We start from the raw sequence: 27427 nt of genomic DNA on the forward strand, positions 1-27427 counted from the left end.
TTCTTCTGGGAACTCCTTTAAATTCCTTCTGTGCTGGAAAAGCACATCTTATTTCAAGGTCCAAGTTGGTCTCTTCAGTTGTCATGCTCTGGGTTATGCTTTTTCCAGCAAGATAGAAGAGTCACCTGTAGTAAATCCCTCAGCAAAGGAGCAGACACTTTAAGGCATTTAAGAGAATCAGTGCAAGCTAGCCAGCAAGCAGCCCAACTTCTGAGTTTATGCTAGATTGATTTTGCAGAAGAGAGGGGAAAGCCAAGGCCTCATCCCGTGCTAATTCCCTTAAAGTACCCAGTGGATCGCGGCGGGCCTCCTCGGGGTCAGAAGGCCCGGTGATCAGTTGTTCCACACTGAGGATGTACTTCAAAGAACAGATCCCATCATTTAGCAATACAATGGTGCAGCTTTGCAGGTCACCAACCAGAACATTTCCAAGGTCCAGGTGCTCCTTTTCTGCCTGGAATACAAACCCACCATGCAGTGGTCACTCTTACATGCTGAGCGTGCAGTTGGGTGTTGCCACCACTCATCTCACCACATGCTGATCCCTTGACACACACAGTGCAGCGCAAAGGGCTCCCTGCTTTGTGTAGGACCTGGCATCCCCTGGGAGATGTCAGAAGAGGGCTGCAAGGCCTCAACCCCTCCTCCAAATTCTTTCTTCTGCTGTTATTAGACTGCTTGCTGGACATGATGCAGTATATTCAGGGCTGTGAGGACACTAGCTGGCCAGCTGTACTTAGGACAAGGGCTGAGATACATCTGCTGGTCCCTCCATGGCTGCATTAAGAGCCCCCCTCTCTTCTGGGAAGTCGTTCACTCACATGCAATTTATAACGACTCAGTATATCTAAGACATTACTACCTATCTGTCCAATGTGTTTGACATGGGGCAATGACTTACTGAGTATTATTTTATTTGGCTCTGGTTCTTTAAGAAACTTGCCTGAAAATGAAGATCTGCAGGTAATAAGAGGAAAGCCAGGTGGATGTGTGCTGGCTACACCACTTGAACAGTTAGGTCCACTACACTTAAAAATCAGACTGACAGCAGAACAAATGGAAAAGGAGAGCAGACGGAATGAGAGAAGAGAGCTCCAAGTCCCAAGGTGCCAAATAGCTTGCTCAATTTGGTCTGGAACGTAGGATTTGAGAGCAATTCCAGAGGATTTGGGCAGGTCACATTTGAACTGGCAGGACATTTACATCATGCTGTTACCATTAGGCTGTCAGAATCAGTTCTGTCATCTCCACTGAAGAAAACAACTGGGAATTTTGCTGTAAATCCTTATTACTTGCCTCCAGTAGAGACTGTGCAGAAAGGGGAAGCCCAAGACTCCCATCCTACCCTAGTACTCCTTCATACTACCCAGCGCGTCCCAGTTGCTTACCCTGATGGTGCCCAGTGCCCCCTCTCCAACAATCCGTAAGGCATAACAGACAGTTTCAGGACACATGGGGTCTGTGTTTTTTCTCCTCACAAACACCTTAGCTCGCAGCAGGTACTTGGTCTCCTTGTCAGGAGTAAAAGTCCATGCCTGAGCCTGAAATCACAAGAGGGAATGAGAGTGCTCACAGGAGCTCCCCATCAGAGCCAACACCACAACAGTTCATTCAGTGCACAGCCCCTTCCTCTATTACAGCTAACTAGTCCTCTACAGACAACTCTGGAGACACTCTCGCTTCAGTCCTCCACCATCACTGCCTGTGTCCAAGGTTCATATTGGGAATGCACATTCAGATATTCAAAGCCAGGCTTTGGAGATGTGCTAGTCCTCACTACTCTCAGCAAGCACTCAGGGAATACAGCAGAAGTTTAGGACCTGAATTTACAGATGGGAGAACAGAAGAAAAAAAGTCATAAACCCTCATGTGCTCTCATTTGTCTTCTATTAACATCTCCTGGTGCATAACAAAGTCGCTGCTGTGTTAATGCCCAGTCCTCTCCAGGGTATCATTATCTAGTGCCTGTTTAAGACCCATTTTGTTTTGTAGTCAAGGACAGTGTCATCATGTTTGGGCAAATCCACATCATAGGAACCAGCACAACTGCAGATACTGGCTAGCAACTCACACTAAGACAGACTGGTATTCCCCAACTTTAGCATTAATCACCAAATGATTGGCAGCCCTCACATTTCTGCCCTAAACACTCCACACCTGCACTGTAGAGAACAAAATACTTGGCAGAACTTGAACTTACCATGGCTTCATAGGGCTGGAGGACCCCTGCAGAGGGACTGACAGACAGGATCTTGCTGTCAGACTGATGGATCTTCCATGTGAAAACCATGGGTAGCCTTGTGCAGTTTTTTATGGTATACATTCGTGTAAAAGAGGTCCCTATATAGACAGGTTTGAAGTATAGATTTCCTTCACCTTCTAAGAGCAAATTAAGGGATTCCCCACAACTCTGGAGAGCAATTTCCTGTGGAATTAAGGAAAAAAGTAACAGACATTAGCCTCCGGAGACACCTTGCAAAGATGTTGCTCCTGCCAAGAGAGAAGCAAGAACAAAACTGAGTCTGAGGGAGGAGGGGAAGTGTTTTAGGTTGTGCTGTCAAGGAGGGCCTTGAGCACAGTATAGTATGTTCTAGGAGATGGAAACCAAGGGAATAGGAGGTACAGGATGTCTGACACCACAAGCACCTTCCATCTGCAGTGTTGACCCGGCCCTAAATTTTGAAAGTATACCTTCATTCGTATTTCCAAAGGGAAAAATCTAAACTAACCATTAGGAGATACAACAGGAGTCACTGTGAAAAGGGAAGATTACAAGGGAACAAAACTTTGCTTACTATCTTCTACCTCCCTCTCCCTACCTTGGTGTATCCAGGGTGAGAGTTCAGCTGCAAAGGCAGGACATGCTGCTGTGAAACTGTGTTAACTGGGCGGGTGGAGAGAAAGAAAATCTGGTGGCCTCCAGGAATGATGTGTCCTGAGCAGGGCTTGACTAAAAGAGAGGGACAGGCAGCTTGGTTCGCACTGAAGGTTATCAGAGAGGTACCAGTGTTCAAGAGCAGCATGCTGCAGTAGCTATCTGTGTTAGGAGCCACAGGAGGAAAAGTCTGGTGGAGACAAGCAAGAAGGGTTTTTTACACTGGGTTTAGAAAACAGCATAAAGAAAAAGCTCTCACTGTATTGAATTCTAGGTTCCAAGAAACGTTATCCTGAGTCTATGGAAAACTTTGTAACAACTTCTCTTCAAAGAAAGAAAGGAGATCGCCCAAGGGTATGCATATCATGGTCTTTTCCCTTCCCACACTGGCCCTCATCTTTCATAGGCTCATGGGACCAGTGAAGCTACTTACCATTATGCAGTGCTTTCTATTCATCCAATAAGTGAGCTGCATGGATAGTGACCTCCTGGATTAAGAATTCCAAGAGACTGGAATTTGCTCCAGCTCATGCATATCAGATACAGGCTGCATGTCCTGAACTACCTGAGGAGATTTTCTAAGAGGTTCTCAAGATCATTTTTGCTGCCTAGAGAGTCAGATCTTGCTTTACCTCATGTGAACAATAGTTTCTTGTGCTATAGAAACATCAGGAAGAGTCAAGGAAGCTTCCACTCTACCTTGCAACCACTTCTTTTCCATAAGTGTAAATTTTGTGTGCTGCCCTCAATTTGCCTATGTGCATGCAGAGTGTTTGAGGCTCCTGGGAGGGGACTAAGCACTCTTGTCAGTGCCTATATCCACTTAAACACAAAGGAAGGAGATTCCAACAGCTTTCCTCTCAGAGCTAATGAGATGCTCAGTGAATCCTGACACACTGGAGGCTGGGAAGTTAATGCAGGAGAAGGAGCATCCTATTTCTGTACTAAAGCAGGAGTCTTCACACCATCAGAAACCACCCAAGGCACATCTCAGGATGGTGCAATGGAGACAAAGTGAAGACTTTAGAGGTAAACACTGAGCATCTCTGCAAAGATCCAAATGTCACTCATACACACCTTGGGGACATCCAGGATGTACTGTGGGATGAAGTACTCCCGTGCTTCTTCAAACGTGTGTGCTCTCAGCTTGACAGTCAGGCACCAGGATGGACAGATGGTGGCATCCTCCTCGATGTTGTTGTAGTGTCTCAGCACCTGCAGGCATGCAAGGAACAGAACAGAGTGCATGCAGGAAGGAAGCGTGGCAGGGTGCCTTCAAGTGCATTCACCATCACAAGCAGCAATTTGTTTCAATGACATCTCTGGTGCTGATGAATTTACTTTTTCAGGGAAGAAGGGCTGCCCAATGCTAGATGAGGAACATGACTGCTGCTTTCCCAAAGAACCTATATTTTAGACCCAAAAGACCACTGAATTATTTTCAAGCAGAAGGACTGATCCAAGCTATTCTGTGATACTGTAAAAGTTGCCTTGGGAAAGGAGGGTCTTCAGATACTCTAGTACAGTTTGAGATACTTGCAGATGCTAAAGTTAGCACTCAACAGTGAGGCACTGAAAATAATCAGCTGTCCTTTACCTGAGCCCAAGAAACCCCTGACACAAAGGTTACTCCCAGATAACCTCCACTGGCTTAGAAGGGAAAAAAATGCGAGAAGAGTATTCAATAAAGTAATGAAGATCTCTTTCACCTACCAGGATGTTTCTGCCTGCTAAAACTCCTGCAATTGCAGCCTTGTGTGACATGAATCCCACATCATGCGGGAGGAGAGGCTGCAGTCTTATACAGTGCCTTCAACAGCTTTACTTGTGGAGGGCCAGACACAAAAAACCAAGTTAATATTCATCACCCAGACTGCAACAACCATTTTTGTGCAGGCTTCCATCCACACTAATAGTGCAGTAATTCACAGTAATTCCTCCTTCAGTGAGGTGTACATTACTTCACATTTATTGGGAGTAAGAGCAAATGTAACTGTCCATACGGATGAGCTGTGGCTGTTTCACTGATTTATCTTTGCCAGGACACAGGTGAAGGAGAAATTTTAACCTACCAGTGTATCAAAGCAGTGGCCAAAGAGGTTAATGAAGATGCCAGTTTGCCAAATTCAAAATAAAAGGTTCCATTTGAATTTTAACTCCCCCAAAAATCTCTAGCCTGCAAACAGTTGCTTGCTGGGCACTCTCTGGCAACTGGTCTTAGTAATTCCTACTAACCTTGTAGAAGGCAAAACCTTCCAGCTCTGCTGCATAGAGAGTGTTGAGCTGAGTGGGCTTGAAAATGACACGGTAGGCTGAAGACTTCAAAGGTGGAATGTCGCACATTTCAGGGCTCACTTGGAAGGCACTGCCATGGCTTAGAGTCCAGGCAACAGTGATACTTCCTTTGGTGTGGTTGGTCACACAGAGAGGAAGCGGTTTTACCTTGTGAAGTGGCAGGCAGCAACCAAAATCGTGCTCCCTGGGGCTGACACTAACATGAGGGGGAAACAAGGCCATGTCACTGCTTTCACCATCGTAGAAATATTCAGTCATAGAGTCGACTTCAAAGTATTCCTTGGGAGGCTTGTCCTGAGGGATCTACAGGATGGAAACATCTGAGTGTGAGCAGGGGAAGTGTGCCTGTGGGAGTCACCAGGCACTACAGTCCTGATTGCCCTCACAACAAGAGGGCATGCACTTCAGTAACAGTTCCCAGGACAGGTTAAAGTCTTCAAGGAGACTCCTGTTTGCAAGCCAGTCCTCAATCTGAAACTACACAAAGGAAAAGAAGACCCCATGACAGAGTTAAAGCCAGAAAGTGGCTTAGTGCCTGAGCTTGGTAAAGATAGTGTTGGTGTGTGCTGGGAACATTAACTAAAGAAATCATTCTGGCACCTGCAAGTCCTTCTAAGTTTGCTTGGCCAATACAACAGAAGCCCAACATCATCAGAGAAGAGCACCTGAGAAACTTAGGTTCCAGGGAGGACAGATCATACCTTGGGGAGCAGCATGAGGGCTCCCTTTTCATCCATCTGCAACTGCCCATCCTTCAGCATCGCACTCACAATATCAGGGGGGTAGAAGGTCAGTCCCCTCACCATGTTGGTTCGGTACCAGGAGAGGTGTCTTGCCTGAAGGACGGCTGGCTTAGTTGTGTCTGAATGGCAGGTACCAAAAAAGTCCACGTACAAGGGTTCCTGGGAAAACATCAGGAAGAAAAAGAAACACATCCCTCCTGTGATGGCTTTGAAAGTTGCACCATCCCAGTATCTCGTTTCCCATGCCTGGGAAAGGCTTATTTTATGCGGCCCAAGAACTTTCTTGAAACTGGAGTGAAAGTTGAAGATGCCGAGTGCACAGCTGTGCAGCTAAATTTAGCTCAGAGACCTGAACAGACAGGAGCCACTGAGAATGCATCTCACTCTACCGATAAGCATTACTGACTGCCTGTCCACATCAGCCCCCTAACTGCTGATAGGAACCTGCACCATGGGGATTCTGCTCAACAAGAGCTTGGGTCCTGTACTTCGATCACAACAACCCCATGTAATGCTACAGGCTTGAGGAAGAATGGCTGGAGGAGGACCTCGGGGTGTTGTTCAACAGCCAGCTGAACATGAGCCAGCAGTGTGCCCAGGTGGCCAAGAAGGCAAACAGCATCCCGGCTTGTATCAGAAATAGTGTGGCCAGCAGGACTAGAGAAGTGTTCTCCCACTGTACTTCACACTGGTGCGGCTGGACCTCGAACATGGCGTTCAGGTTTGGGCGCCTCACTACAAGAAAGACATTGAGGTGCTCGAGTGTGTCCAAAGAAGGGCAAAAAAACTGGTGAAGAGTCTAGAGAACAAGTCTTATGAGGAACGGCTGAGGTAACTGGGGTTGTTTAGCCTGGAGAAGAGAAGGCTCAGGAGAGCCCTTATTGCTCTCTACAATTACCTGAAAGGAGGTTGCAGTGAGGTGGAAGCTGGTCTCTTCTCCCAGGCAAAAAGCAATAGGAAAAGAGGAAATGGCCTCAAGTTGCACTGGGGGAGGTTTAGATTGGATATTAGGAAAAACTTCTTCACTGAAAGGGTTGTCAAGCATTGGAAGAAGCTGCACAGGGAAGCAGTGGAGTCACCATCCCTGGAGATATTTAAAAGGTGCATAGATGTGGTGCTTAGGGACATGCCTTCATGGTGAACTTGGCAGTGCTAGATTAATGGTTGGACTTGATCTTAAAGGTCCTTTCCACTTTAAATGATTCTATGATAAGTATCAATGGAAATGCAGTTGGAAGAGATTTCTGAGGGCTACTGAGAGACACCAGCCCCGGTGGGTTGTATTGGAAGATCCCTCTGGGTTATCACGGCAATGAAGCCACCCTTCGCCTCTCATACCTGATGGTGGATAAGGCACACCACTCTGCGGTGATAGCTGATGGGGTGAGTAGGTCGAAAGGTCACCTTCAACACTAGTGTTGTTGTGCCCTCCAAGACTCCACAGGGGTGATCCAAGGAGAAAACGCTCCCTGTGACACCAATATCAAATTGGTAATAGGCTGGGACATCTGAGGTGTTGCTGATTTCCAGCGTCCGCATCAAACTTTCCCCAAGATTGATCCAGTCGAAGTCCAATGAGTCTTGATGCAGGGACACTGCAGGACCTAGCACAATGGCATGCAAGACAGATCCTGAACCTGTCATAGCTGTTTCTATCAACGTGTCACAAGCCACTGTTGCACTTAACTGATCTTCCCAAACCAGAATCACCTAATCAGCAAACCCACCAGTCCTAATGTCCAGCAAACAGCTGGACATTCACTTTGAACAATCTCACATCTGTCTCAAGCAAGTATAAACCCCAAATGGTGCACCAGGGACAGCCTAGAGCCCAGCAGAAGGTAAGTCAGTGACTGAGGGCTGCAACAGTTCCTAATCCTTCCTCAAGCACTAGCCCTTCCCCTGCAGTGCTAAGAAGACAACAGGGAGAACAGGGAAGGCTTTCACTCTGGTACCTTTGCATGAGCCAGCCACCTTCAGGACAGTCTGCAGGAGGTATCCAGCAGATATGATAGTGAAATAGTCAGTACTGTGCTCTCCTGCTATCTGAGGCTGAAATCGTATGCACAAGACCAGCTTCCCTTTGGCAGGGACAATGCCATGAGATACATCACAGGAGAAAACATGATCTTGGAGCAGAGGATCTTCTGCCCTTTCTATCCTACATGGTGCATCAACCTGCAAGCAGAAAATAAAGAGGTTAACGAAGGAGCCAACAGGAGCCAGGATGGGTCTGAATGCAGGACACCTACTAGCGAAGAACTGCACTTATCAGCAGAGCTGACCATCACCGAGAACACCAAGGCTACTGCAGCCCAGCACAGAAATGCTGTGCGAACCTCTGCCACCCTGTCCTGCTGGAGCACTGGGAGCACTGCTGGCAGCAAGTTCCCACAATGTGCTCAGAAGTCAGTGCAGCAAAATATCCTGGTGATCTCTGGGGTTGGAGTGCCCCTCCTGGTAGGGTGGAGGATGGCTAAAAAGTGAGTTCAAGGGCCAAAGTAGCCTAAGTGACTGCTGTGAATGGGGGACCGGCAGGCAGATAACTTAGGTACTTCCATCCACAGTTCCACCTTGTCTGGGTATCTTCTGACAAAAGAAAGGACTGGCACTCTGGTGCCTTCCTCAAGTCCCTTAAAAAAAGGATCCTGGTCTTTGCCTGGGGATGCTGAGCACCACTGCAGTGTGAATAAGAACAGCACAAATGACCAGGTCTTTGCCACTCCCGAGTTGCAGAGCCTGTGGAGGACTCAGCACTGCTCAGCTTGTTGGCAGTCTCTGAGTACATCCATCTTTTAATGAGCTGATCTGGCACAGAGAACAAAGTGTTCAAATGCAGCCCGCTTGACTTTCAGAGCAGTTCACAGAGTTGCAGTCCACTGAGGATAGCGGAAGATCCATCAGCAGCCCGGGACACATGCATGCCAATTTGACACTGCCACAACTGCCGCACAGGACTGATGTGCTTGTCCAGGGTGAGTAGGAGAGCTGCAGGGTGTGAAGGGCAACAGTGGCTCCCTGATCTGGACCAAGCACAGCAGGAAGAAGACAGGAACTGTCATACCATGCTGCAGATGGATGTGTTGCTAGCACTGCAGCTGGAAGGCAAGGTTGAACGGCCTGGTTGGTAGGGGAAGGCTCGTCAGCTCTGTTTTACTCACATTCCCACTCAGGTTATTTTCACAGCATTAAGGGACGTACTCAAACCCACATATCCCAGGGAAACGTGCCAGCATGCCAGCTTCTCAGAAGTCTCCCTCTCCACATACCACAGACATGTTGAAGATTTCTACACACTTCTCCACAGTTGTCCCCACCGGCACTGATCCAAAGCACAGCACATCCTGAAACTTTCCAGGCTGTACACCTTCATTCTCTTCTCCTACCACACTCACCTGCAGGTAGGGGTATTTGGCTGTTAAAAAGAATAATATACTGGGTTAAGAAAGAGAGGTGGAATTTCCATCCCTTGATATTCAATGCTCAACTGGACAAGCCTCTGAACAATATCGGGTGACTCTGAAGTTAGATCCAACTTTGAAGTTGGCCCTGTTTTGAACCAAACAATCTCCCTTCCAGCCTTAATTTACTAAACTCAGAGTCACATCTTTTGTCAGTGGCCATATAAGGCATTTCAGGGAAGGACTTGCTAATGAAACCATTGCTTACTTTAGAATGCATGTTGCATCCAAGAAAGCTTCAGAAGTTTTCCTCCGTCTCTCTGTCTATCAGAGGCAGACAGGAGAGACAGAGTGCAAAGACCAGGAATTTCTGGAGGTTTCTGCATTGTGCCAGTGAACTCCTCTCACTTTTGCCCCTCTGTCAACTTATGCAGGCTCCAGAAATGCTGGTTTGGCCAAAGCATGCCACAGTGCATATCAGACCCTGTGTCTTTTCAGACCACACTTCCAAATTGGCAAAAGTACATTAGAGAATTTCACAGGCCACTTTTAAACCATAGGCTTCATTTGCTGATCACTAGGCTAAGCCAACTGTGACACAATCTCGGAGCACAGCACCTCGATTTATCCGTGTGGAATGCTATTCCATACTTCAGGATGATACACACTTCTTTGAGTGTTAAATGCAATAAAGACTCACACAGGGCTTTTAGCTGGATAGTCTTCTTTCGTTTCTCTTCGCTTCCAAACCAGCATGTTGCTGTCACATCATACACTGCAGCCACCTTGGGTTGGAAGACCACTTTGACCATGCACTCAGCACCTGGGTTCAGTATGCTGTAGTCAGGAATCATGTAGAAAGGGCTTGGTGTCTCCCAGTCAAACACAGTGACGAGATCGCTAGGAAATAGAGATACATCTTAAGTAGACAAATGTGTCCATAGCTGCCTGAGCAATCACACATAGGATGGACCTTCCCAATGAGTTATTCAGTTAGGATGTGAAGCAGCCAGAGTTGAATGGCAGAATCCCCAATGCACCTGGCCAAATATGCGTTGCTGGGAAGAAATTTGTCTCTAGTTTCTGCAAATGCTCTGTTCACACTTTAATGAATCTTAGCTATTACAGATAAGGACTCTATTAATGGCCATAAAATTTCTCAGCTTCATCATGTGACAGCAAAAAAAAAAAAAAATCAGCTCCAGCATGAAGTATTTGCTTTTCCTTCTACTTAATTCCAAATGAACATTTGTTCCTCTGTTATATGCCCAGGTGAAAAGAGAGGACCAAGCTATTTTCTTAATACCTCATTCAGCTCTCGAGAACTCACTTTGCTTGTTTGATTTGTGCAAAGAACATGATATACCATCAGCTTTTCATATTTTATTGATTCCAAGCTGTGTGTTGGTTACCATCCATATCCTCCACCACCCTGAACCTCTCGAAGAGCACAAATGATTTCTCTAAGGGAAGAATGAATCACCTGAAAGGGTTTCTGGCTGACACCTTGCTCTGCTGAAGGTACCTGTGCCCTCAGTCCTTTCCACCCTCCACTGCATCAGCTGGCTTCCTTGGGGAGCACCTTTCCCAGCTAGTAAAGGTTATTCTGCTCTTGCTGTAAGCGGTTGGAAGTACACCTCCTTCTTGCCTGGGCACTATTTCACCACACTCCTTTCTACAATACTGCCTGAATTACTGTCCTTCCCTCATTAAAATAAGAGAGTCCTTGGTACCTGGGAATATCTTTGCTTCTAAATGATGACTCCAAGTGACAGAATGCTACTACTACTTTGGGAAGCTCCATGAACCTAAGAGCAGGCACTGGCAAGACTCTCCAACTTCTGTATTGCCTGCCTCCAAGCCAGGAAGTTCAGCCCAAGCACCAGAAACTCCACTGCCATCCCTACAGCATCCCCGTGCTGGGGGAAGATTGGTCAAGTCAGAAAGATTAAAATGTTTCCAGCTGATAGCTCATCTCTCCCTGCTCATGCTGGGCATGCTGCATTTGATGAAGTAGAAGCCCAGACCTCTGCTTTGAATGTGGGAAGTTAATGGAATACCATGCTGGTCCCCAACTAGTTCTTGTGCATGAAAGGTTCCCAGCATATGCTGGAAACAGACAGATGTGAAGTGCCAAGATGTGCCCATGGTGAGATCCAACCCACACTACCATTTCTGCTGCCTTTTCTGCCATGACCTCAGAGAAGGCAGAGATCTGCTGCCTGTCAAGGCAGCCAGCAAACCTAAGAACAACTGGAAGGAGTTGCATTCATAGGAGAGTCCAAAAAGGTGGCAAAACACCTGACAAAACAGAAAGAGGCTCTGCCCAGCCACATCTCACTCACCCAGTATTGTGCACAGGGAATGTTATCTCCGTGACATTGTGGACAGCACAGGCAGGCAACTGGACAGCAGCTGGGAAGGACAGACAGGGGTGCGGGAGGGTAGCACGCAGGGTGACAGAGAACTCACCCTCATCCTTCTTAAAGCAGATGCTGTCTTCATACTCCCTCTGCACAGAAAAGCAAGGGGAGACAGCAGTTAGATGGGCTCCATCTTGCTGGTACTGCAGCTCCAACCGTGCGCACCCGTCACCTTCATCTCTGAAAGCGTTGGGGAAGAAAACATCAACAACAGAGACAGCAGGGGAGGTCTCTGTGCAGGAAAGAGAGCATCTGAACAGCTCAAAAAAGGCAGGCAGTGAGGAAGGTGCTCAGGCATACTCCTCACTCTGTCAGAGAACACACAAACACCCTCAGAGAGAGCAGTTGAAGTCTGCATTTGTTTCACCTGAGCTGGTTTGATGCAGAAAGATTTCTTTCAGTGTTTTCAAGATCCCAATTCAGCTAAACTGAAGCATGTGCAGTATTTCTTCGAGCTCCATGAGCACAGAAAATCACTTTGATTAAGTGCTTTGTCAGCTAGAGACCTAAGCAGAGAACACACAGCTTAAAGATGCAGCGTTGACAGCACTGTGTACAAACAGCCCCAGGACATCTGCTAACCAGCTGAGGTAGAAGGAACTGCAAGATACCTGTCTTCCATGCTCCCCAGTTGTCACCTCCCCTGAGTACCAATTATACAACTAAATGGTTGGGCACTGCATCACACACAGTCCTTGCTCTCTCTAAGAAAGGGAGTCTCCTGCTCTAGTGATTGACGTGGTGTAGACAAACTATTCACTGAAAATGGAATGAGGTCAACAGCTATTTCATAAAGGGAACACTGAACAGTTCAGAAAATCATGATACTAAAGAGCAGGGTACTGGGAATCCATCCAATGATCAGTCTGTGGCTAGGACTGAGATTCACATCAAAGACATACAGCTGTGGACAAGAGCCAGAGATCAACACTCAGAGCCAAGACAGACACCAGAAACAAGCTGAAAATCAAGAAAAAAGGGGGGGGGGGGTAAAAGGAATCAAGAATCATTGCTGTTAAAAATAAAGCTTAAGAAAACCCACCCTATCCAAAAGAAGGGAGGCCCTTGACATATGCCTTATAGAAAATCAGTAGCTTTGTACAGGCTTTGGGGTCTCCTGTAAGAAAGCAGAGAGGGAATCCCTCAAACCAAGGTTCTGCACTCAAACCACCCAGCTGAGGCTCCCTGGGATGAAACCAGATGTAGACAGTTCAAGTGCTTTATCTTACTGATTTCATGGCCAGAAGCAGCACATGAAAATCTGGGAATAATTTTTGTGAGGATCTCTCTCATAACTACTGGCAAACTCTGCAGAGAAGTCAGGGGTCGGGGCTCCCTCAGGTGCTGACAATGTGGGGAGAGCAGGAAGGACCCACTGCCCAGCCTTTCTCTGCTGAAACCTTCCCTAAGGACCGACTCATCCAAGTGAAAACAAATCGGAAAGGACAAGAGAAGCAGAGGCGCACTGCCCCTCTGGAGGCGAGCCTGAGCACTCAGAGCAGTTTTGGTGTTGCCGCTTACCTTTTCAATGGGCCGGAAAACGATGGGCAGAGTTAAGGACATACCAGGTCTCAGAATGATTGACTGTGGAAAAACAGTGAAGAAGAACCTCGTGGAAGGACACCTAAAGAATGAAATCAGAACAAGATATTTTGTCTGAGGGCATACAGCTGTTTTAAGTTAGAGAGCATAAAAGAGAATGACAAATCAAACCCTCCGGACCTCACAATGAGAAGCACTTCACACACCTGTACCTTGGTAGCAAATCAGCAGAAACAGGGGCAGAACCCAGGTCCCCTGAAAACTCATTCCCAGCTCTAAGTACCTATTCTTTCCTCAAACAGTATTTTATATTCTCAGACCTTGCAGCATAAGCGAAACACATTGGGCAGAAACATTTCAGTTTCAGAGCAGGGAGGGTCACAGGGAGTGCTGGAGTGGCTCAACATCCAGTGGGGACTCCCGGGAACAATGGTTTTAGGACACACTAGTGACTGGCTGGCATACATCCACGACTAAAATCGCACCAGACTGGAAATGCCTCACAGACAGAAGGATCAGCAAAACAGAATTACAAAAAAAAAAAAAAAAAAAGAAAAGGATGTTTAATTTAAAATACTCCTGCCAGAAACAAGGGCTGTGCTTCTGAATTAGCAGGTTTCTCTCATGCATGTCTCCAGCACATGCACACTCCACATGAATCTGAGAAAAGGTGCTACTGGGACTGATGCAGCAGGAGGGACGAAGACTCAGTGAGAGTGTGAGGAGTACAAAGGAGAAGGAAACTTCCCACGCACCTGTAGCTCAGCTTCTGGGTTTTCTCATGAACATTTTTCAAGATCAGGTGTTTGATGGTCTCTTTTCCAACCTCCCAGCCATGCCACCTGAGTGTTTTGGTCACCTCAATGCCCCAGAACACGCCTTTCTTCTTCTTTGCCTTTCCTGCAGACAGCTTAGGGAGTTGCAACGAGGACATTAGCAGTTTGGGAGGGAGGGAGGAGAAATCACTCAGCTGTATCTCTATGCTAAAACTTCCCGACTCTAGCAAAGGACGGGAGGAGCTGCCCTGCGACAAAGCTCCAGGAGTCCGGAGGGGACACCTCCTGGCCACAACCCAAACAACAGGTTCTAAAGGATGTCACGAACGAGGGAAGCAAAGGCTGAAGGGTCTTTCGTTTTTCTGTCTTCCTGCCCTGCCAGTAAACCCCCGCACCGCAGTGGCACCCTTTGCTTCCCCACTCACCTTCCTGACGCAGCCATAGGACAGCCTCTGAAAAGTGTCAGAGTTTCGGGGCTCGCCATGTGCCTGAGCAAGCATCTGAGAAACAAGAGGCAAAACTCCTCACACGCTGCTCCTGCGCCCAGACAGCCTTTGCTGCCCAGACCTGGGTGCTTCCAGAGACCCGCCGGCCCTCCCTGGAGCTCGGGGTGGCACAGCTCCCCGAGTGTCCCCACTAGAGTCCCCATATTGCCAGCTGAGCCCAGCGCTCCCCACAGACCAGGACGCCGCCTCTCTCACAGCTCAGACCCCTCTGGCAGAGCTCCCTTAGGCCGTTATAGCACAGCCCTGCAAAGCTCACGAGAGACCCACAGAGCCCAGTGCAGCAGAGCCCTGCCCTGTAGCCTTGCCTGGCACCTAAAGCCCCAGATCCATGGCTGTGGCACTGCCTGCTCCCTACGGCAAGCGCCTGCCCGGCTCCCAGGGGCACGGCCCGGTCCCCCGTAACCCTGCCTGGCCCCCAGAGCCGACCCCGGGTCCCGGGCCACCGCCACCTCCGGGCCCGCACGGCCAGCCTGGCTCCCTCAAGCGCCGCCGTTCCGCACCTCGGGTACGGTGCGGTCCTACCGCCCCACCGAGAGCCCGGCCGGGCCCGGCCGCTCAGCGCCGCGGGGCGCCCTCCCATGTTGCCATGGGGACCGGACGCGGCGGCGGCGTCTCCCGGAGCAACGACGGCGGCCGCCTAGGGTCAATCCGCGGCGACGGCTGCCGGAGACGGCTGCCAGGGGGCAGCAGAGGGACCGAGAGCGGGAGAGCTGCCGGGGAGATGGGGGTGCGCGGGGCAGATGGAGGGGTGCAGGGGGAGATGGGGGGCTCAGAGTGCAGGTGGAGGGGTGCAAGGGGCAGATAGGGAGTTCTCATTGGTGCGGGGGGGCAGATGGAGGGATGCAGGAGGAGATGGGGGGGCTCAGGATGCAGGTGCGGAGTTCTCAGGAATGCAATGGAGGAGCTGAGGGGTGCAGGGACAAAAGAAGGGGTGCAGTGGAGATATGGGAGGGAGCAAGTAGTGCAGGGGCAGATGTGGACCAAGGGGCAGGTGACAGACGGGAGGGGTGCAGGAGATGCCAGGGTACAGGAGAGAGCTCAGGGGGTGATGAGGGTGGATGCGGGGGAGGGAGATAGCATACAGCTGAGTCAGCAGATGGGGTGCTGTGAAGTACGTGGGTGCATGGGATGAGTGGGTGAGGAAGCTGTGGGGCTAAGTGGAGGGCAAGAGGGCATGGGGTGCAGCAGGCTGGAGAGTGCTGGCATAGGAATGGGTTGGCACCTTAATGAGGCCAGGTCACCCTGAGCTTCTTGGAGCATCAGTGACACAAATAAGTTGTGACCACTGTCAAAAGAAGTTATGGGGCCAAGACAGGCAAAGAGACATGCAGGGGAGCCCTGGCTGCACAAGCCTGTCAGATATCCCAGCTATGATTCCCATAAGGTACCACCACCACCATGCAACATTCCTGTATCTTCCCAGTGAAATGGATGGCCCTCAAGTAGTGGGGGAGCCTCATGTCCCCAGTGAGGAGGGCCAGACTGCCCTCCTGGGGTGTGCAGGCAGCAGTGGGGTGGATAGCGGGGCTGGACATAGCTCACAGCACAGGGAGGGTGCCAGGGCAGAGGCAGGAAGGAGATGCAGCTTTAACGGCATTTTTCGATGTTTGCAACATGAGTCATCCAGCTAAGTAGCTGTAAATCAGCACCCCAACTTCTCCAGCATCAATCGTGTCCCATCCTTTGTCCCCCCAGCACTGGATGAGTGCCTGGCTCCTGCAGAAACAACCTCATAAATAACAGCAACAAAACAAACCCTCCTGCTGCCACGGCAGGCCCGTGTGTACCAGGCGCGGGATGAACGTCTCTCATCCATCACTTTAATGATTGTACTCTGGAAATTAAACCTGTCGTGGCCCATCAAGGTGAATGTTTTAAGCATGTGACATCCGTTCAGCTCCTCTCCTCCTTCCTGGCACTCTTCTTTTGTTGCTTTCCTTCTCTCCTTTCCCTCTCTGCCCCTGCCATCCCTTCCCCCCATCTCACCCCCATCCCAGTGTGTCCAGCTCCAGCTCTTGGTCCTCTCCGTGATCCCCTGCTGCTGCAGGACCAGATTGTACATCAGTCCGATGGTGGATGTCTTTGACCTTGAGACTCCAGCAGCCATAGGCTGGCATCTGCCAGCATCTCTATGCCCCGTCCTATGTGTCTGCTGGGGGGCCACAGCTCCCCTGGGGCAATGGGTCTTTCCTGCCCTGCTATCCCCGCAGGGGCAATTACCAGTGGGAATTGGGTACCATCCTTTCCTACTTCTCCCTTCCCTTCTCCTTTCCTTCCCTTCCCTGACTTTCCCCTCCCCTTCTCTACATTTAGCTTTTTCCTGTCCCATGTTACACCAGCCATCACAGGCTCCTGGCATCGGCCCCTACCCTGGCTCACATCTTCCCCTTTGGAGCAAGGGCTGCACTCTCCCCAGTGCCAGAGCTCCCCCGCTGGGCAGTGCCAGGGTCCAGACACCTCCTCTGTGGGCAGTGGGGCCCTGCCGTGCCCTGGGATGGGTTTTCTGGGAACAGGGGACTCGGGCACCGAGGATGCCATGCACCTAGGGGGAAGCTGCTGAGCTGCCAGCAGCCACTGAGGGTCACTGTCACCCCACACGTCCTGTGTGTCCTACCCATTCATCCATCCATCCATCCATCCATCCATCCATCCATCCATCCATCCGTCCCCATGATCTCCTCTCCCATTATCTACTTTCCCTGTCCATCCCTGTGTCCCAAAAGCATTACATCTGTCCCTCTGTCCAGCGTGCTGCTCCACAGCAGTCCCAGCCCCAGCCCGGTGAAGTGACAGCCCCTCACGAACCCTCACCTGCCTCATCCATTGCTGACCGGCTGCCGGAGGTGATCTGGGGCTCCCCGGGGGCTGCTGCAGGTCCACCCCGCTGCAGGTCCCGTGGGCAGGCAGCATCCCTGCCACCCTCAGGCAAGGACAGGGAGAAGGTGACGTGTCTCACTGGTTCCTATCAGCCAGGCAATAAAGCCATTATTGGGGCAGGATGTGATGGAAAAGATGCTTGCTTTCCTCCTCATGCAGGTGACATGGGAGGTCTGCCAGGAGCCTCCAGCATCCTGAGGACAAGGGCAGGCTGCTCACTTGGGGGCAGTCAGGGCTTCTAGGTGCTTCTAGGGAGGTGGCAGAGAGTGTCCGTTGTCATCCTGCTACCAGGGGTTGATTTGTGCCCAGAGAGACAGCAGGGTCCCAAGATGATCATGAAATCAGCCCATAAAGGGACTCGGAGGGATTCAGACATCGTCATGGGAAAAGTGGGGCTTACCATAGAGCACTGAGTACTCACAAAGAGCCGGAGCACCTCCCTAAACCCAGAAGGACTCCATCCCCACCTTAATTTGGGGCAATGCCATGCCGATGCAATCAGACTAATTGCAGCATGGAAAACAGCACCACTGCCTTAGCCAATTAATAACCAGCTCTGTTTTGCAGGACAGTTTAGGTTTGTCCTACAAGTGCAAACTCCACCAGGGATGCTGCAGGTGCAGGAGGAGGCAGGGGAGGCTGCCTGGCATCCTGGGCATCCTCCTTCCCAGCCCTTCATGCCCACAAAGGGAAGGGCAGCTGGCACCGTGCAGGGATGTGCTGCTCCCAGCACTGTCATATCCGCAGGAAAGGCTCACTGCACAGTTGAAGGAGGGTCCAGGGTGGATGTGGGACCCTCCAGCTGTGCTGTGGGCTGCCAGCTGTGCAAGTCTGCTGTCCCCACCCGTTTCCCCAGGGACTCTGGCAGGGCACCGCAGCGCAGGAGTGGGGCAAAGCCTCCTGTCCCCTAAGGAAGAGTACAGGCATCCGGATAATAGCTTTATAGGAGAGGGATGTGGGGACTCCCCCAGATACACACAGAGGAATAATTACGAGTTAAATAGGATCCAAACACACATAAGTTAAAGGGCGGCAGGAGCCCGGCAGCCCCCCCCACTCCGCCGAGGCACAGTCTGTGTCTGCCAGCAAAGACACCCTAGACATCGCAGCCCAGCCCCTCTCTCCAGCTGGCTTAATCTGCCTTTCACAACACAGAGCCGATCTTCCTCGCCGTGGCACCCGTTTCGTCCTCCTCTTCTTCCTCGTCCTCCTCATCCCCCGAGCAGGAGGAGTCGGGGCGGTAGCCCAGCTGGGTGGCGCTGCGGTGGAGGAAGCCCGAGCCGGGGCTGCACCCCATGAATTCGGGGCTTTCGGTAGCTTGTCCCTGGGGCTCGCCGGGCAGCAGCTTCTCGCAGGCTTTGCTGAGCCCTCGTTGCTTCTCAGCTTCCACCTGAGCCCCCTGCTCCTTGGCTTTGCGGCTCCGCTTCCACTTCATGCGGCGGTTCTGGAACCAGATCTTCACCTGGCGAGGGAGATCCCCAAAGGGAGAGTGTGTTCTCTTGCTCCATCCTGCCCTCACTCGCCCCCTCACCTCACCTTCTCTGCATGGAGGCCCCCCCAAGTCCCCTTTGTTGTGGGGCATCCCGTGGTGCTGCAGGTCTGTGCAAGGAGGCTGAGGTTGTCATGGGGAGAGGAGTCCCTGTGGGGGCTGCTCCCTTCCCCCTGCCTGATGCCCAAGGACCTTCTGCAGGATGCCCAAGGACATGCACCAGGACATGTTAATTTTAGCCCCACAAAAAGCACCCTCCCACAGTGTGGTGAAGGATGGGAATGCTCTGAAACCCAAGTTGGGTGTGCAGGTAAAAAGAGGAGCAGTATTTCTGGGGTGCCCTTCACAAGAGAAGAGCCTGAACCCCACCAGACAGGTCTCTGTGGGACACCCTGGAAGGGGTGCTGATGGGGGCAATGGAATGTGGGGCTGGTGGCAGCCAAATGAGGGGGATCAGCATTGTCCATGACCTTGACACTTCCCTCCCAGGCAGCCAGCTGGTGTTACATTCCATCCCCCTGGACCAAGGTACCTGCGTCTCGGTGAGCATCAGTGATGTGGCCACCTCAAAGCGCTTGGGTCTGGACAGGTACTTGTTGAGCTTGAACTGGTTCTCCAGCTCCAGGAGCTGCTGGCTGGTGAAGGCTGTGCGAGGCCGGCGGCACTTCCCCATCAAGCCAGACTGTGGGGCTGCTGTGGAGCAGAGAGCGGGTCAGGGGACAGCAGGGCTGCAGGGACATCCCCTCGGCAAGCAAGCACGGGATGAGGAGGAAAGCAAGCGACTCTTCCATCATCTCCCACCCCAATAATAGCTTTATTGCCTGGCTGATAGGAACCAGCGAGATACCTTATCAGGCCTCGGTGTGCAACTGGGATCAGTCCTGTGACTGGAATTAATCCTCCTTTTTTATTGCCGGGCGTGCAGGTGGCTGCCCAACTGCCATGGGCTGCAGGAAGGGCTGCCCGGGAGCCCCGCTATCTCCCCCGCAGCCCTTGAAGGCAGCGCGGCGCTGAATCAGGAGGCAGTGGGAACAAAGGGACCTTTGAGAGTCCAGCGTGAGGTGGCTGCTGCGCTGTGTTTGATCCCTGCTTATCTCCTCTCGGCTGGCTTTATTGTCCCCCCCGGGGTTCAGTTTTACTGCTTCTCCCAGCACCACAGTGGCAATCATACCCAGAGGTTTGCAGGTGGGAGTAAAGTGCCGGAGCGGTGGAGTGGGGGGCAAGGGAAAGGTCCTTGGCACATCCCCACTGCTGTGTCTCAGGGGGCAAGACAGAGCATCGTGGCCCAAAGATGACCCTGCTTGGCAAGGGTTGCTTCGGCTCGACCTCTTTGCAGGGCATGGTGCACCATCCACATTATCTCCCCCAGATTCCAGCTTTGATCCCAACCTTCCCATCTCCAGAGGTGTCCACCAAGCCCTTCACAAACACAGCGGTGACGCATGAGGCAGGAATTTATGAAGGGGACATTAACCAATCATGATCTGGGTTTGATCCAAGTACCTGGATGCTGGGTGGGACAGATCAAACAGACAGAGCCCAGGCTGGGCTGGGACTCTGAAAACTCCCCATGGAAGTGGGGATGGACATGATCCCTCCTGCACCTGCAGCCTCACAGTGCCAGGAGAGACAGCCGTGGGACCCACCTTGCAGCCACGGGCCAGTTAAACTAGAGACTAAATAGAGTCATGCTGGGCCAACGGCTCTGACACACACACTGTGTCTGGCACACAAAACATATACATGGCTAAAACCAAATGAGAGGCTCAAGATTTTCGGAACAAATACAAATGTCAGATGAAAGATGGCTGTAGAGCTCGGCTGCCATCTGGGCTCTGGCTTGCTGTGGATGCTCTGACTGTACAAATCCTTGGTGGAGACAGGGGACCAAATAGACTTGAGAAGGCTCCCTTCAGCTAGGGAGAGGAGATGCCACTGGGACCAGCATCTGCAGGCATAAGGCAGCCCATGCTAACACCTCTTGCAGCTCCTTGGGGTGGGGGGAAGATCATGTATCAGGAAGATGTATCAGGAAGAACCAGAGGGGAAATTCATTGAGTCAGCATTGGTGGGGTCACAACACAAGGCAACCCTAAGTACATCTTTCTGGGCATGGTGTGTAGAAGATGCTTTGGGGAAGGAGAAGGGAAGAGGGTGTACCCACATCCCAGCATTCAGTAATATGGGACTTCTGTGCTTTCTTGAGCTGGAGGCTGTTTTGCCAGAGGTGAAAAAATACCATATTCCCAGTCTGAATTCCCCACCCCAAAGCAGAAAGCACAGGGCTCAGCTCCTAGGGCACTGCATCCTGGCTCTGGGGAGCACAGAAATCCTTCAGACCACCCTGAAAGGCTCCTCTGTGCCTCCTTCTGCGAGGTCAGATGTGTCCAGACTGAAAACAGATGTGGGAAGAGTGGAGGACAGAAGTGAGTCTTGATCTCAAACGCAGCGATATCTGTCCAACTTCAGAGGAGGCTGGAAGGCAGCTTGCGTTAACAACACCCCCCAAAATATTCACTCTTGGCTGGATAAAAGGCTGATAACTGCTTGGTCTAGCAGGGAAAAGAACAGAAGGCTTGCTCAAAAGCCAAATAAATCCAAACGGGATATATCCCAAATGACTAGCAATGAGGGGACTGACTGCTGGAGCACGGTCTCTCCACCAGCCCCAGCTTCTCCATTTCAGTGTCTCCAATTGGATTTCAGTGTAGTGGTGTCCATTCTATAGACCCTGACTTCCCTGGAAACCCACCCTGCCTCCTGCACCTGTGCTGACAAAAAACCCAACACTCAAACCCTTCTGTGGTGGTGTCGTACAGTTCAAGCTGTCACCAGTCCAAAGCTCAGCCTACACAGCCACCCACAACAGCAGCTCAACGTCGCCCTGAATGATCAGAATCTCTGGCCTCAGGCCTACTGTTAGCTTCCCTGAAGGGCCCTGGCTCCTTTGCATGGGGAGAGTATGGAGGAAGAGGGTCTTCAATTTCTCACCAGGGAAGGAGCAAAGGGAGGAGGTGGAGAAAGTGGAGTCTGAGGTACCAAGTAGGTTCCAGTTTCCCATACAAAGAGGAAACAATGCCTTGTGGCTGCTGGTAGCTCCAGCCTGTCCTGCCAGTGTGTTTTGTGGAGTCCTGTATCCCACTGTCCTGTTGCAGGCTGTCACATGAACATGGATAGCATCCTCCTGAGAGATGCACAGCAAGCATCCCCCCAGGGCTCACCTCTCCCAGCCATTGCCAGCTGAGCTATGCCACCACCATCCCCATCGCAACCAGCATCCCATAGAAAGAGTAACTCTTTGGGAATGTTCTCCCTCTTGTCCAGCTCCTACAAGAAGACCAGTGACTGCCTCAGCATCACACCTTTGCTTGCCAAAGGATTTCCTATCTGCCCAGCCATCTCCTCCAGTGCTATATCCAGGATCAGAGCTCAACTCGATATTCCTGGCAGGATATATACCCAGCCTGGGAGGGCTTTGACCCCCAGTGGGTGCCCATCCTTTGGCTGTAATATTGGCAAATAAATGGCTGGCCTGGAGCCAGGAATGCCCTCTGAGTCTGAGGCCAGGAGCTCTAGAAGGCAGCTGCCGCCTGGATAATTAGATAAAGCTTATAAAGAATTGTTGGTTTACTTGATACAGTTCCGTCTTCTTGATAACAAGGGTAATCCTAGGTTGATATTAACCCACTTGGTTTTAATTTGGTTTGTTTAGCTATAGTTCACTTAACTTTGTGGGCTGGCAGATAAAGGAGAGGAAATTAGCACCCTGACTGCCTTGGAGGTGTTTCCCCTGGTGTTAGGGCTAGGAGGGGGAGAAGCCTCATCGGCACTGGGGCCATCACCAGAGGCCTGCCAGCAGCCATGACCACTGTCCATGGGGCAGCATGTGTAAGGGTAATTGCTACCTCTGCTAGCCCCTTGCTTGCTCCACCATTGACCCTTGATTGCTGCTTGTCAACTGTTTTCCAGTCCATGTTTCCTGCTGACGTCAGGCTCTGTGCACCTGATGAGCCTTTGAAGGTGTTGTTATGGAAGCAGTTTGATATGAATTGTCTTGCCTACTGTCCTAGCCCAGCATAGCCCATCAGCCAGCTCTCTGGTGCTGCAGACAGGATCTGGTCTGGGCTTCGAGCCGTCAACGTGGTGAGTGTCTGAGGAAAGCCATCAGAGCCCCAGGTCCCCTGTGGGGAATCCTTCACTCTTCCTAAGAGTCTGCAGCTGGATGTCACCACTCCCTGCTCCTACAACTCCACACCAAGGCAGGTCTCTGCACATGGCTCTCACTGCCACACTGCATTTTCATGCTGATAGCCAGGTTAAATAAATCAGAGTTCCCAGAAATACTAAAAGGCATGGCACCCCAGTGCCAAACACTACCCCTGTGTGTCTCAGGAGGTGTTCAAAGACCTGGGAGAGGGACCCGGATTGGGAGCAGCAGAGCCCGGGCAGGCAACATCCCTGCTGGCTGCAGCGAGGGAATGCCTGCTCCTGTGCTCAGGCCTTCCCACCCAGCACGCTCACTCCGCATTGCAGCAGGGGCAGGCAGATGCTGCCCATGGCTCCATAGAGGCAGCAAGTGAGGAAGGCACAGCAACCACTTGCGCCGTGGCAGGAGCACTTCTCTGAGTGATCCCAGCACCCAAACCTAGGCCAGGCTAGGGGTACCCACTGTCTCAGACCATCTCCCTCGCATCCTACCTCCCCCATAGGCAGCGCGAGCGTGTGCAATGCACCCTACAGAGCTTTCAACTTCAAATCAGTGGCTGTCCTGCTCCTTCCCCAACCCTGACTGTCCCCAGGAGACCAAATTAGACCATGCCTGCAAAACATCTCTACACATGCAGCTAAAGAAGGAATTAATTCCAGAGTTTAGTCCTGGAATCCCCTATAAATAAATCATAAATGTGACTTCCCTCTGGGATACTCCAAAACATATCTTAAGAGGCTTTCAGGTTTGTCTGTTCCAGCTATCTGTCCTGTCCACTGCTACCTGGAGAGCTAAACATGATCAGCACCAGCAGCACAGACACTTGTGTTCTGCAAACCCCAGCCAGGCAGGTCTGTCTGTCTGTCTAGGCCGGGTGTTAGGGCACCCAGCAGCCACAGGCAGCCCATGAGCCCTGAGACAACAGCAGGAGGCTCCTGCCCAGCCCACCACTCTCTGATAAATGAGGAAGGGCTGCAGAGTAGCATGCTCTAGGCAGGTGCCCCTTCTGGTCCCTGCATACCCATGCCACTGTCCCCATCCCCACACCATGGCTGGCACACTGGGGCAACAGAAGGCCCTACCCAGCCATAACATGAAGCTGGGGCCAGTCCTGGTGACTGCAAGGACAATGCATGCTTCAGAGATCTGCTTTCAGAGCTTGCAGCAACCCCATGAGAGGAAAAGCTGAGGACACACCTGAGAACCTAAATGCTCCCAAGAGACTTAAACAAGGATCTGAAGATGGACAATGAACAGGATCTGATTAGGTGGTCCACATGGCACTGAGAATAATGGAAAACAAGGACCAGGGGAGCAGGATCCCTGGGAGAACAAGTGTGGAGAGGAGAACAGACCCCAGGTAAGCATAAGACTGCCAAGTCTCAGGTGATGTTTGTGGGGAGGTACAGGCAGGCAGGGCAGCTGAAAATGCACAAAGCTTTATCCTTCTGCTTCAGGAAGGCATGAGCTCAAACTCTGCACCCAGCCTGGTCCCTCTGCTGTGAGGCAGGGGGACAGCGGAATTAAACTCTGAAAGCAGTCAGAATGGAAACCTGACTCGGAGGAGATAGAAGCAGCTGGGTCAGAGATTGCTTTTCCTCCCCTGGAGCTACCACCGGAGCCCAGATCAGTGCTTCCCAGAAGATCCATTAACACGCCGTTCCTGTGCACCCTAGCACAGCCCAAAAGCTCTTCCACAAGGCGTTCTCATGCCAGTGATTTGGCCTTTGTCTCCTTTCAACAGGGTTTTGGAGACAACCAGCTCTGGAGCAGATCCTGCACTTGAGAGGGATGGGGCTGATGTACAAATGCAAATTTGATGGATAAATACCTCCACATTATCTCAGCCAGAAGCTGAGCTCAAGGGCAGGTGCAGTGGTGTGATCCCACTCTGGTGAAACACAGCCCTGTGAGAATCTACGGGGATGCTGAGATACCAATAGACCCTGCGAGAGCAACAATAGCCTCTGCAGAGGAGCAGGAAGGTGCTTCACCACCTAACAAATAAAAGATTTTTTGCCCCTGCTCTTAATGATACGTTTGAATAGCGCACACAGCCCCCAGCACTGGACACTTACTCTACACCCTTAGGTGCCACCACCATTTCACAGCTAGACCTAACCTACAGTCTGAGGAGAGCCAAGGAAAGGGAGGCAGCCCAGGAAAGGGAACAGCCCCTTTCTCTTCAACCTGCCTGGTTGTCATTTGAGAAAGGAGCAATGAATGGGATGTTTCATGTAAATTCTCTATTTTTGCATTCATACAGTTAATTAATTTATTTATCCAGCCTTTTTAAATTATTTTTTCTTATTGACTCCCATGTTATTAAGACACTGAACTCAGCTAATAAATCCGGATACTCTGCCGGGGATTTATTAACGAGCCACTCTTGGTTTATTGCCCACTGGCCGCATCTTTGCGGTGACCAAACCCCCTCTCACCACAGGTACAGGGCAGGGGGCGGGTCACACTGCCAGGGGTGGCAGTGACAGTCCCCGGTGGGACAAGAGCCTGAAGTCGGTCCCTGTGACGTCCGTGCCCTGAAGAACCCCACACACACACCAGCGGCCCGTCATTGCAGTGCACGATCCGGTGCTTGCCCGCAGCCCTGGCCGTGCCCACGGTGCCGTGTACAGGACATTCACCCTTCTTCCATGCCAGGAAGGACCGGGCTGGGCTGGAGCCGGTCACGCTGCCGGGCTGCCCGGTTCCCGCAGCTCCAGCCGGCCCCGGGCTCTCCAGCCGGCCCTAGGCTCTCCAGCTCGGCGGACCCGGCTCCTCGCCCCACGAGCGGAGCGCGGCGGCGGAAAGGGACCCGGACCCCGGCCCTTCCCTAGACTGGGGGGCCGAACCGACCGAGAATCCCTCCGTGCTCTAGTCCCGGCGGGCGGCCCCCGCCGCCGGGACCCGGGCAGGTTCGTTCCCAACCGGACCGAGGGCGATTTATTCGTTTCCCGGTGCCAGTTCTGGCCACTACCTCTTTATTTTCGTTTCCTTCCCGCCGCGACTGAGCCCGACTAGCCCACGGCGGCCGTGCGGGGCCGGCGCGGTTAGCCCGGCCCAGGAACGGCTCGGCTCTGCCGGCATCGGAGCGGGCAGTGCCCCTCGGGGCCGTCCCGCAGTACTTGGTCGGGGTAGGGCGAGACTTTGTCCTTCGGATCGAGTTCCTGGCGCCCCGCAGCCCTCCGAGGTATTCGGAGAACGGATGTTTCCCTGCCTCCAATGGGATCCCCAAAATTGCCCTGGCTGGGAATCAGGTCAGAGCGCAGCAAGAGCACTGCATTAGGGTCAGCCCCGAGGGCTCACCGCCCCACTGGGCTTCCGACACGAACGGCCGGGAAGCCGCGAAGGGGCGGCCTCGGAGAGCCTCAGCCCCCCGGCCCCGAGGGGACCTGCTCCCCGTTGTGCTGACGGGAACGCCGGGGGTTGGAAGGGGCGACAGCCGCATCCTGCCCTACAGGAGGGTCGGTCCCCGGGTCACTCACCGTGGAAGTCGGAGAGCCTCGGCACCAACATCCCGGCTCGGATCCAGTGCTCCAGGGGGAAGGAGCCGGCCACGGCCGCCTTCAGGTGCTCCGCGCCGGGCGGCGGCAGGTGGGGGATGCCGGTGTAGGCGAAAGCGGGGTGCTGGCTCCCCAGGGCCGGAAGGGGGTACACGGCGGACGGGCAGAGGGCTGGAAGGGCGCCGAGCCCGGGGCCGGGGAGGTGCAGCAAGCCGGGCTTGGGGACGAAGCCGGCCGGGGCGAGGAGCGCGACGGCCGGGAGAGCCCGCGGTGAGGGGGTGTCGGAGCGCCCGGCGGGGCCGGGGCTCGCCGCGGGGCTCCCGGGGCTCAGCTCAGGTGGGGACCCGCTCCGCGCCGGCTCTTCGGCCAGAAGCGCCTCGATGCGGAAGTTTTGGGACTTCTCCATGGGCTTGTGCATGGCCCGGCCCTGTGCGGAGCCGCCGGGCCCCCCCGCACCCCGCCGCTCCCCTGCCAGGGCGCAGCCCGGCCGGGCAGCCCCGGGCCAGCCCCAGAACTGGCGGGCATCCACCGGCGGGACCCCGCCGCGCCGCGCTCTGCGGGGCTGCCCTCAGGGGCAGCCCTCCTCTCCGCTCCTCCTCCCGGGCACTCGCTCGCCCGCCGGCACCGGGGGGGTTTTAACCCCCACTCCACCTGTCCCGGCTCCCCATTGGCTCCGCGCCGGCCCCCCGCCCCGCAGGCCCGGCCTGCCTCCCCGCGGGCCCCGGCCGGGCTCCCCACCGCCTCTTTCCTCCGGCTGCCTCATCCCCCGGCCACAGCAGCAGGGACGCTG

The 27427-nt window shown here is 52.5% G+C and overlaps 2 protein-coding genes across 3 annotated transcripts in view; both read right to left on the minus strand.

Annotated features, from left to right (window-relative positions):
- CFAP65 (cilia and flagella associated protein 65) overlaps positions 1–15133 on the minus strand; it is a 33095-nt gene extending 17962 nt beyond the window's left edge. For both annotated transcript variants that reach the window (XM_030486902.1, XM_030486901.1), the window contains exons 1-16: positions 15062–15133; positions 14481–14555; positions 14035–14189; positions 13259–13361; positions 11660–11826; positions 10015–10214; positions 9183–9328; positions 7869–8091; positions 7252–7517; positions 5872–6072; positions 5111–5473; positions 3953–4090; positions 2820–3065; positions 2201–2425; positions 1389–1541; positions 289–454 (exon numbers count right to left, since the gene is read on the minus strand). In XM_030486902.1, the coding sequence (XP_030342762.1) occupies positions 289–454; positions 1389–1541; positions 2201–2425; positions 2820–3065; positions 3953–4090; positions 5111–5473; positions 5872–6072; positions 7252–7517; positions 7869–8091; positions 9183–9328; positions 10015–10214; positions 11660–11826; positions 13259–13361; positions 14035–14189; positions 14481–14555 (2827 nt within the window). In that variant the 5' untranslated portion in view covers positions 15062–15133. The remainder of the gene's footprint in view (positions 1–288; positions 455–1388; positions 1542–2200; positions 2426–2819; positions 3066–3952; positions 4091–5110; positions 5474–5871; positions 6073–7251; positions 7518–7868; positions 8092–9182; positions 9329–10014; positions 10215–11659; positions 11827–13258; positions 13362–14034; positions 14190–14480; positions 14556–15061) is intronic.
- Positions 15134–18582: 3449 nt separating this feature from the next.
- LOC115608274 (motor neuron and pancreas homeobox protein 1-like) lies at positions 18583–27055 on the minus strand. Its single transcript, XM_030486903.1, has 3 exons — positions 26620–27055; positions 19460–19620; positions 18583–18900 (listed from the first exon to the last, which is right to left on the minus strand). Exons 1-3 carry the CDS (start codon positions 27053–27055, stop codon positions 18583–18585), a joined length of 915 nt encoding a protein of 304 aa, XP_030342763.1.
- Between the last annotated feature and the right edge of the window lie 372 nt (positions 27056–27427).

The sequence above is a fragment of the Strigops habroptila genome, chromosome 5 (genome assembly GCF_004027225.2).
Source record: "Strigops habroptila isolate Jane chromosome 5, bStrHab1.2.pri, whole genome shotgun sequence".
Lineage (NCBI taxonomy): Eukaryota > Metazoa > Chordata > Aves > Psittaciformes > Psittacidae > Strigops > Strigops habroptila.

Excerpts from the sequence above, each read along its gene's own strand:
- LOC115608274 (XM_030486903.1), bottom strand. The coding sequence starts at position 27,055 with ATGCACAAGCCCATGGAGAAGTCCCAAAACTTCCGCATCGAGGCGCTT. Across the intron at positions 19,621-26,619 it reads GAGGCTCTCCGACTTCCACG|CAGCCCCACAGTCTGGCTTG; the intron begins GTGAGTGACCCG and ends TCTGCTCCACAG. Across the intron at positions 18,901-19,459 it reads TGATGCTCACCGAGACGCAG|GTGAAGATCTGGTTCCAGAA; the intron begins GTACCTTGGTCC and ends CTCCCTCGCCAG.